This window comes from Vigna radiata, unplaced genomic scaffold, assembly GCF_000741045.1.
Source record: "Vigna radiata var. radiata cultivar VC1973A unplaced genomic scaffold, Vradiata_ver6 scaffold_251, whole genome shotgun sequence".
NCBI lineage: Eukaryota > Viridiplantae > Streptophyta > Magnoliopsida > Fabales > Fabaceae > Vigna > Vigna radiata.
The window spans coordinates 249,538-260,681 of record NW_014543556.1 but is presented as its reverse complement, the minus strand read 5'-3'; the positions used below and the strand labels follow the sequence as shown (position 1 = coordinate 260,681).

At 32.6% G+C, this 11,144-nt stretch overlaps 1 protein-coding gene across 1 annotated transcript; it reads left to right on the top strand.

The window, feature by feature from the left end:
- Window positions 1–5,207: 5,207 nt before the first annotated feature.
- LOC106754492 (L-type lectin-domain containing receptor kinase S.4) lies at window positions 5,208–6,754 on the top strand. Its single transcript, XM_014636508.2, has one exon. The coding sequence runs from the start codon at window positions 5,427–5,429 to the stop codon at window positions 6,495–6,497; it is 1,071 nt and encodes a 356-aa protein (XP_014491994.2). The 5' UTR covers window positions 5,208–5,426; the 3' UTR covers window positions 6,498–6,754.
- The last annotated feature ends 4,390 nt before the right edge of the window (window positions 6,755–11,144 follow it).

Genomic DNA, 11,144 nt, shown 5'->3' with positions numbered 1-11,144 from the left:
AGTTCTTCTCCAAGAGTCACCTTCTTAGCTTGATCTCCATTGCAACTTTCTTCCACCCTAGGAAGCCTTCTGAGTTGTGAATCATCTCTCCAAGCTAGCCTCCATCTCTCCTCACCATAAACACTTCCAATCCGCTGCCTCCACTCCAAACTCTCCAGCCAAATCTGTTACAGAATCACCTTCAGATCTACAACTGCTACCGTTACTGTTCCATTGGTTCCAGCTGCCTTTCAAGCTTCATTTCACCTCCAATCTCACAGCACATCTCCAACACATCTCCCTGGATGTATCATCTACAATTCGGATAAACTTTCATAGTATTTTTAAAATAAATACAAATGCTATTTATATGAGAAAAGTTTGTTACTTGAACATTCACATATGTTATCAAATAATTCTCACATTAATGAGGAAACCTTGGATGATGATAAAAAGATAAGATGATAATAAAAGGAGTTGATATTGTGACCGTATATATCATCATTTCCTAGTATATGTTACTAAAAATAAGGAAAATTTATCTTAAAACATCTAGTTTCATACTATATGAAGGGAGCTAAAAAAAAAGTTAATAACTTAATTCTAATACTCATACATATATTGTCTAAACTACTAATATTTGTAGACGTAATTTTATCCCGTTACGCTATGGATGATAAGAAAAAATTTCGTTGTCCCATTACAGATACAGTATCTATAATTGTATCTAAGTTTTGTCTGAGAAAGAATTGTATATGTGTGGAGTGAAGATGAAGTTTAAAGTATATACAAATATGGGTTGTTCTGTTGCATGTGTTGGGTTGGGGAAGAAGACAAAGAAAGCACGCGTAGTAAATCATAGTCATTTATTTTTGAATTTGATGGGTTAGCTGACCTGGCATTGCCTTTCCCATTGTCACTTTCTCCATCTTTGGATTGATTCTTCCTTCATCTCACTCAATTCATAAAATCAAATTCTTCATATATTCTATCTTTTATTCTCCCTTCAATTTACAATTATTAGTATTTCAGTACTCACAGTATTGGACCACTTTCTTTATATTTATCTTTTACTCAACTTTTTCAATACAATCACTAATTAAAAAAATAATTATTTCTTAAAAATTTAGTTAACCACCAACAAATTCTTCATCTAAGGTGAAACTTATTGGTTATGTAAAAGATTTGATACTACTTATAACATGATTTAATGATTGTAAGGTTTATATCTTTTTATATACCACTTAACTTCTTTTTATTATTTTGATCCAATATAGAAATCCCAAGTCATTTAAAATTTAATATATTAGGAATATGTGAATTAATTTGCTTGTATATGGTCCCCTTTTGCATAAAGTAGGAATTCTGACTGTATATATTTCTAACATCTGGCATTTCTCATTCACGCACAACTTTTTCTATGTTGCCATACAAAAAAGAGAAATTATCCTTTCTTAAAGAAAAGGTGCTTATCGCTTTGAGGAGAAGACAAGTATAGATACTTGTCATGAAAAAAAGAAAGACAAAGTATTCATACTCAAAGTGCTTGTCACATAATCTTACAAAATTTTTAACTTTACTGAAATTATTTCTGTACCCAATAATTTTTCTAATGTTCATATTATTGTTATCATAGAATAATATTTATATTTTTTTGTACATATTATACAAGGATATAGTTATTTTACTTCGAAATTAAGATGGTAGAGTCCCTTTCAAGAACCATGTGAACTTATCAATCAAAAAACTATATTGATTTAACAATTATATTTTTCTGATATCTTTTGGAATTATATTGACTTTTTGTGTGTATATAATTTATACAACTATTATCTCCTATTTCAAGCATATAATCATTTAAGAATGGATGGTAAATTATAGGTTAAAAACTCTTTTTGGTCCCAGTTTTGGTTGGGAAAATTCAAAATGGTCCTTGGGTTTATTTTGTGTTCAATTTCGTCCCAAAGAACGAATTTGATGTTCAATTACGTCCTTTTTAGTAACTCCGTTAAAATTCTTAACGGCAACGTGTTCAGATGTGCAACTGCTGAGTGAGGTGTCAGTTTTTTGCTGATTAGGAATCCTTTTCAGTTGGAATCAGAATTTTAGAAGGGCAAAGTGGGCAGAAAGGGGTTTGCCTCGTGAGAGCGCGCCACGTGTCCGCTCCCTTTCCACCCAAAATTAGGATTCAGATTTGGGAAAAAGGGGTTTGCCCCTAGTGTGTCTGCGCAAATCGAAAAATGCTGGAGGCTGCCACGGTGGTTCCCGTTTCTGCTTTTGGGTTTGTTTTCTGCAGGTGCGAGATGCGACGATGATGGAGGTGCGATGGTGATGTCTAGGTTGCGCGTGACGGAGGTCGGGTGGCTTGCATTGGAGAGGATCAAACCTGTGAGGCACGACGGCGCGACGAAAATGGTCGAGGCGAGACCGTGATGGTTGTGTGATTTTGGTTTGCTTGCAGGTGCGAGATACGAAGAAGAAGCTTCAAGGTGGCAGCTTGGTGGTAGCAGCGGCCATGAATGCGCGTTGAAGCTGAGTTGCAGATGTGTTCATGGCGGAGAAGATGAAGATCCCTTTCCACCCAAAATTAGGGTTCAGATTCGGGGAAAAGGGCACACGAAGTGGAATTGGAAAATGCTGGAGGCTGCCACGATGGTTCCCGTTTATGCTTTTGGGTTTGTTTTTTGCAGGTGCGAGATGCGACTGTGATGGAGGTGTGATGGTGATGGAGGTGCGAGGGCGATGGAGGTGCGATGGTGATGGAGGTGTGAGGGCGATGGAGGTGCGATGGTGATGGAGGTGCGAGGGTGATGGATGTGCGAGGTGCGATGGTTGCTGACGGCGTGAGAGGAAGAAGATGATGGACGGTGGTCGGTGGTCGACGGTTGGGGTTTGGGTAATGGTAGAGGAATTAGGGTTTCAGAGGAAGAAGAAAGTCTTTTTTTTCCCACTTTGCCCTTCTAAATTTTTTATTACTCGAATATTCATTAAATTTTTTTATAAAATATCCTAATTCTAACTGAAAAGGAATCCCAGTCAGCAAAAAATTGACACCTCACTCAGCAATTGCACATCTAGATACGTTGCCGTTAAGAATTTTAACGGAGTTACTGAAAAGGACTTAATTGAATATCAAATTCGTTCTTTGGAACGAAATTGAACACAAAATAAACCCAGGGACCATTTCGAATTTTCCCAACCAAAACTGGGACCAAAAAGAGCTTTTAACCTAAATTATATTACTTAAATTGTGATATTTAATAATTTAGAAAGTAAATATTAGATATATTTGTTTTGCTAATCAAATTTTATTTGTGAGACGCATATGATGTAAGTACAATTATGAGTTAAGAATGTGTTGGATTAAGAATATAGCTTAGGTAGGGGATTTGTTTGATGTTGTCATGTAGGGAGAACTATAGTGAGAGTTTAAAATTTTAGATGTAGCAGGTATAATTTACATATTGTAATTTCAATTATCAAATTATACAAATTGAAAAGGCATTTATTTAAAAAATTTAGTAAAATTACTTTGTAATATATTACTATAATTAATTTAATTCTAATTGACCCTTAAAGCTCTTATTTGCAAACAAGTTACAGATATAAAGAGAGAGGGAAAAAAAAGTTTCAATAAAAACTTTTGTTTATAAATAAGCAAAACTAGTTATATTAATAATGCATTTATAGTTCTTAATATCATATTAAGAGGTCATACTGTCTTTGATCAAAATAGTATCATATTAATATCTGATTAAGGAGTAATAATTTCTTTGTTTAAAATAGTACATACTCTTTCTCACAATTCTATAAACAATAATATGGAACTTGTGATAAGATTACTAACCTAATAATTCATGTCAATGTAATAAAACACCAATATGTAAAATTACCTCAGTGAAATATTTTTTCCTCAAATTACATTTTACCAATTTATTTTTTTTTGTTTGATATTTATTTAAAAAGTAGTCTTAAAGGGGAATATCTATTCAGGCTTTCTTTCTTTTTATAATAAATGTTTGTGTCTTATATAGACTTTTTGTTTTTCTTATAACATCTGGTAAAAAAATGTATCAATTTGTCATCATCTAATGTTGGATTAAAATGTTTCCACAATAATGAAATGACATTTTAAAAAGAAACTAATTCTCTCAATTAAAATATGAAAAAAAAACAAAATATTACTATTAAGACCCTTATTTTACATGTACAATCAATTCAGAAAAAAAATAATCACAGATTTTGTTGTGGTTGGTTTAAATATGTAAGAGGAGTGCCAAAAACAGCATCTATTTTGGTACTGAAAACGACATCACGCGTGACATGGATCCTTCCTATCATGTGAAGCAATTTATGCTCATCTCTCAAACATCCTTTCTTCTTAATTTCTCCTCCTAGACTTGTATTTTTTTTTTTTTATAATTGATGGAGTGCATTTATTATTGAGTCAGTGTGTGCTAAAACAAAATAAAAAAAAAAATACATGTAATTTAATAGAGTTAACCATAATGCAGGAAAAAAAAAACACATAATTGGATGAAAGTAAAATGCGATTGTTACCATTTTAAGACTTGAAAGCAACTAGTGCCAACTATGATTTTCTTCTTCGTCTTTCTTAATCAAAAGAATTAACATTTTTTTTTTTTACTTTGTAAACGAGTGTTACTGTTGGTGCAGAAGAATAATTGCTGTTTTTTCTTTACCAAAATTGACATATCACTGATTAAACATTTCAGAGAATGTAAGCTACAAGTAGAATTTTCAACCAAATTATGAAAAGATGAATACTTTGATTTAACTTTTATTATACGAATTTGAGTTAAATATATTTTTTAATCTTTTCATTATTTTGCCATAAAATTAAAATTTATATTTTTATATATTGTTAAACTTTAAAAATAAATAAATATAATTTTTTAAACTTAATTATATTAAATTTATTTAATAGATATCATTAAAATTGTTTTAATGTCAGATAAAAATACATATTTAATACATAAAATATTATATTTATTATTTTTTAAATTTAAAAACCAAAATATACGAAAATTTAAATAAATAAATAAATAAATATCAATATTTCATCAAAACGCATGTTTAACCTTCAAATTCTGAAAAAGAAAACAAGTATTATAATTTGTTTTAGAAAAATAGAAAATATTTGATAGAAAAAGTTAAAAAAGCATTTATTATTATATTCCCTAGTTTCAGCTACTCCTACTACTGGGAGAAAGTGAAAGTGAAGTGCACACTGCAGATGCATTTGCAGAGAACCAGTTAAACCGTATTTAATTTTCACAACCTCCAACTCCAACAACTTACCCATTATTCTTTACTTTCTTCCTCCGTCTTCTTTCTTCTCAAACCCTAGAAACAGCAAAATCCCCTTTTGATGCAAATGGGATCGACCCACCAACTCTAGAGGCGTACCCTTGCAGATTTAGCTCATGCCCACTTCAATTATGGCACCATTTTCCATTTCCCATCACTTCGCCGCCTTCGTCTTCCTCGTCTTCTTCCTCAAAACCCAAGCTTTTGATCCAGTTTCTTCCTTTTCTTTCACAGATTTTGAGAAAGACCCTGAGTTCAAGTCAAGTGTGGAGCTTTACGGCAATGCAAAAGTTATCAATGAGGGTGCTGAAGTCCTTCTTTCTGGGAATGATGGGAGAGTCATGTACAAGAAGCCCATCAAGCTTCTCCTTGGTGGAGCCAGGGAATTGGTCTCATTTTCAACCTACGTTGGGTTTTCAATGTCCTTGGATAGTGGGAATGGTAGCTTGGCTTTTGTTATGGTTCCAAGTGGTGTTGAAGGTGAGGTTTTTCGTAATAGTTCATATGGGTTTTCTTTTGGATTGAAGGAAAAGGATTTTAAGATTGTTGGTGTTCAGTTTAGTGTAGAGGGTAGGAATGGGAGTTCTGGTAGTTGTATTGTGTCCATTAATGTTGGTAGTTCTGTTCCTGTTAAGACAATCAATGCCTCATCTGCCATTATGGGTCTAAAAAGTGAAGGGAAACTGCATGCATGGATTGATTATGAAGCGAGTTCAAAGCGGCTAGAAGTTAGATTGAATCACTACGGTCAATCAAGGCCATCTGATCCATTGCTTTGGCATTCAATTGACTTGTCGAATGTTTGGGGTACTGAAGAGATGTATGCAGGATTTAGTACACTGAAAGGGAACATTTCTCAAGCATCCTTTCTCTATTCATGGAGCTTTATTGTGAGGCACTTTCCACACTGGATGCATTCTGAGCCTCTGGATCCAGAGGTCCTTTCTAAGAACGCAGAAACTCCTGCAGTGAAATCTAGGAGTGATTGCCTTTTGAGGGTTCTTGCTGCAATGATATTTGGTGCTGGATGTGGGGCATTGACTGCATTCATTGTGCTGTATTTGTGGACCATCTTTGGTAATAAACGACCAGTGGTGCCGGAGGAGTATGCAATGCAGCCTGTAGATTTTGAGTACAAGAAAGTGGACATTGTTGTAGATAAAACCATCAAAGATGCTAAGGAGTAGATCTACAGGAGGGATGTAGTTGGATGCTTGCATTGTAAATCACTGTTTCTTCTATTCAGGTTTTGCTTTGTTGTAGTTTGATAAAAGAAAAACTATTTTATTTACTTGTGTTATTATCTATTTTTGAGCAAATTGAGATCCAGATCTAACTCTGTATTAAGGATTATTTGTCTTCCTTTTTTTTTCCCTGAATCGTGATCAAATGTCCAAATCTATCTTACTAGTTTATAATACGATGTTGACACAGATTTTATTGACTGAAGATGAGAAATAACCATAATCAGTCTGAATATTGAAATATTGGTTGGCTATTAATAAAAGTGGGATATCTGCTTGATACTTGTTTACTGTAGCAAATTAAAGTAAGAGAATTAGTATAATGTCTATACATAGTTAATGAAGGCTGATAGTGTGTGGATATATCATATATACCAATACCTTTGTTGTTGGTTTTCACAGTGATGGAAATGGAATTTTTTATTTGAAAATATTTTTTTGTAAAGTTGAATTCTTCTGTAACCCCTCCCTTTTATCTTTATTCAACATATTGTTTCCCATTTTCTATGATGAGATTAAACGTAAGAAAAAAGGAAATAAACTCTGAGGAGTGAGGAGCACAGCTTCCATATAAGGGAAAACATGGAAGGAAAGTAGAACGTTCAGAATTGGATCAATTCTTCATTTCATTTCAGGTGTTTCTCATTTGACGGAAACTTTGTATCCCCTTTTATTTATATCTTGTGTGAAACCAATTTTTAGAGGTAGCAGAAACTTGTAGCAGTATCATTGACAATTTTACAGGTAGTTTGATTTGTTTGTGCACTCTGCAGCCTTTCATTCATATTCAAGCAGTTAATGCTACGTAGGTCGGTTGGTATATACTTTTTAGGCATCTATTCTGTGGCTCTCTCTGCATTCAGCCCAAAATGTTTCTGCAATAAAAGGATCAAGCACCTGATCTGCTAATACAGTAGATACTTGTATTAATGACTTCAAATTTATCTAGTTTAGTTATGGAATATCCTGGTACTTAAAAATGGTTCGGTAAATACTTGAGAGCTTTATAGTGCTTCAGAATAATTGAGTTTTCTTGTAATGACACTCTTATTAAAGTATGTTAAGTCATACTATTTTTTGTGTAGTAGTGATCATGGACAGAGTAACAACTTGTTCTTTTTTTTTTTTTTATTTGCTATTATTTACCATGAATGTTTTTGTTTTTCATGATTCGATCTCATTGGATAATTGCAGACAATAGTAACCTAACCTTGTCCTGGCTCTTATCCTTTGGTAAATTAACGACATTGGAAATAGCTTTTCAAGTGGCTGCAATGATGAATATAATGTCTACAAGCTGAAGCTTACAAAGCCGGAAGTAAAGTTGTTTTAAATATTGTAGTTTCCTATTCCTCTGTGAACCATTTGTATTTGTAGTACATTCATAGATAATGGAATTGTCTTCATAGATGTGTAGTTCGCTTATGATTTCTCAAGTAATCTGATCGACATGTGACATTACCTGCGTAATATTGTGGTATGAGTATACAATGCTTTAACTTTTCTTAATCTAGTAGTGCTACACATAAGTAATTTCTGATAGATTATACATCAATGATTGTGTCCTTTGCATGCATTTCGTGATGACTATTACATTTTGTAAGCGAGAAGTTTCTATAGCCATCATTGTTTTCTTTTTATTTGAAACAGAGAAAGAAGAATGTCAATTATATTCTCTAGAAAAAAATAAAAAAACTGCGCAGCGTTTGAATAAGATAAAATTTGGTGTTATTATTGCCCCATGTAATTAGTTGCTGATTAGTCATTGCTTAGATGATGGCAATTGATGCTTCAGATTATTTAGCATGAAACAGTTCATTGCTCAGTCAAGGGGCATATTCACGGACTAATTACATTTTTCCTTTATTTTGTCCCATTAGACATTTTTTATTTATGGTTTGTAGCGGGTTACGCCATTGATCAAACCCATGCTCTACAAATCACAAGGTAAACAACCCTAATTTCAATGAAAGTTGTATCGTATAAACTGATTGGTCTACACTATTCGATCAATTAACCACATAAAAAATCAATTCTGAAAATTCTAAAAACCGATGTTAACCTAACGGTCACTAACCAACTTGAGAACCTTTTGGGACCCTGCACATCAAATATTGGGTTAATCTTAATCAAAGGCCAATTTCAAAACCTATAAATATAGAACTAAGGCTGCACATCAAAGATTGGGCTAATCTTAATCAAAGGCCAATTTTAAAACTTATAAATATAAAAGTAAGGTAAGGAGGTAAGTGATTGTATTTATTGGACATTTAAGATTTAATTATTAGGGTTAAATATGTTTTTAGTTCCTGTACTTTGGGGCGATTTTGGTTTTAGTCATTTTTCAAACTATAGTATAATTTAGTCCTTCAACTTTAAAAAACTCTGGTTTTAGTCCTTTTTACCAAATTTTTTTAACTTTATTTTTTGTTTCAAGCACGTTTCATTGTAGCATTTGGATTGTTTACACTGTTTGACACATTTTTGCTTCAATGTTAACTGAGAAGCGCGTTTGAAACAACAAATAAAGTTAAAAAAAATTGGTAAAAAGGACTAAAACCAGAGTTTTCTAAAGTTGAAGGACTAAATTGTACCATAGTTTGAAAGAGAGACTAAAACCAAAATCACTCCAAAGTATAGGGACTAAAAATATATTTAACCCTAATTATTATAATTGATCGGTAACTGAAAAGTGACTTTAGTGTCATAGTGCCTTTGAGAAGTACTCACACTACTTGGACTTGGACTTTACAGAAGAAGATTTGACAAGATATTGGAAGAAGAGAGATAAACTCAGATAAGTAGGGATGACAACTGGTCGGGTACGGATAGTGTCTATCCGCAACCCGACCTACTGGATAAAATTGTACCCGCTATCTGCCCCGCTATCCGCTGGATACCCACCTTAAAAAAACTTGCAGATTTTTTCAACCCGCGGGCAACCTGTGAATATTTAAAAAAAAAAAAAATATTTTTTAAGTTTTTAAATGAAAAAATCCAAATTAAATTGGAAAAAGAAAATGTAAATAATATTTAAAACATATATCAAGTAAAGTTAATGGATTAGTAGATAAAAGTTAAAACTTAAATTCAAACTAATACAAATTAATAGTAAAAATAATTTAAATTAATACAAATTAATTCAAATCAGTACAAATTAAAACTTAAATTCAAATAATTGTTCTAAAAATTACACTGCAAGATTTATGTTTGTTCTTCTACATTTTTATTTTGACCGTTTAATTCCTGAAAGAAATAAATACAAATAAAGTCATACTATTAATAAAATTAGATTAAATATTATAATGAGACTCAAGTAATAAAATCTGTAGGAGAAAATGTATCTGTATTGTGCTCTAATGGTCCTGTCGGAGTTCTTATCCTATAAAATACAAGAATTACTATAGAAGCAGCATTGCATAAAACATATTGAGTTTTTGTTGAGAAATTAAATTAGTAGATAATTTAGGGACATGAACGACACTCCTTAAAATTATGAATAGGTTTACTTAGACCTCTCCTTCTTAAAATATAAAATATAAAGAAGGTTTAAACCTTTTTTTGGTCCCTAAGTTATGAGTGGTGTTACCAATAAAGGAGTATTGGTAAAACCTGAAGACAAGTTTTGATGATGCTGCAGAATTGTATTTTTTGTCTATAATAGGAGAATATTTAAAAGCAACTTGTAGTATCTTGAATGTAGTAGGAAAATANTTAACATTGTAAATTCTACTGATATAATCGATTATGGGCATGCTATAATCGATTATCATATGCTTTTGAACTACAATAATCGATTATCATGAAGCAATAATCGATTATCACAAGTCTNACTTGAATAATCGATTATCACTTATAATAATCGATTATCTCTTTTCAAATTTTCTATAACAGACTTGAATAATCGATTATCACTTACAATAATCGATTATTCATGGCAGTTGTGAGCTGACCTTTGGCATTCAGCGTATTTGGCTATTTAAACCACTTTTGAAATCATCAGAACTAACAATTTTAGTAAACTNAGAAAAAGCCAGAACACTGAGTTGTCAGAGGAACGTTCTTGAGAAAGCTTTTTTTGTTTACTGTGTTCGCTTGCCTGATCTTGTGGAAGGAGAGGCTTTCGTATCTTGTACTGATACCAGAAGTGGACTCTCTTCAAGTTGGCAGAGCTGTCTACCTGATCTTGTGTAAAGAGAAGCACGTGAATCGTGTGTCGATTGCCGGTGCAGGTTCTCTTCAAGTTGGTAGAATCTTTTCTTTCATTCTATTCCTGTTTGTTACTTTGTAATCTGTTAAACAAATTTTTTAGTGAAACTGTTAATCACTCTTTGTAGTGATTAACGACTGGACGTAGATTCTGTTGAATCGAACCAGTATAAAAATCTCTGTGTGATTTTCTTTTGCCCTATACTCTTTTTATTATTAACGTACGTTATCTGTTTGATAAATTTTCTGAAAGAAAATCGTTTAACTTAAAAAGGCGAAATTGTTTCAACTGTGACTTGTTACGCTATACGCTCTCTGTATTTCAATCCGCTGCGCTAAACTCTTTCGAAAATTACTCCCTTCGATACCGACAATTGGTAT

Excerpts from the sequence above, each read along its gene's own strand:
- LOC106754492 (XM_014636508.2), top strand. The coding sequence starts at position 5,427 with ATGCCCACTTCAATTATGGCACCATTTTCCATTTCCCATCACTTCGCC.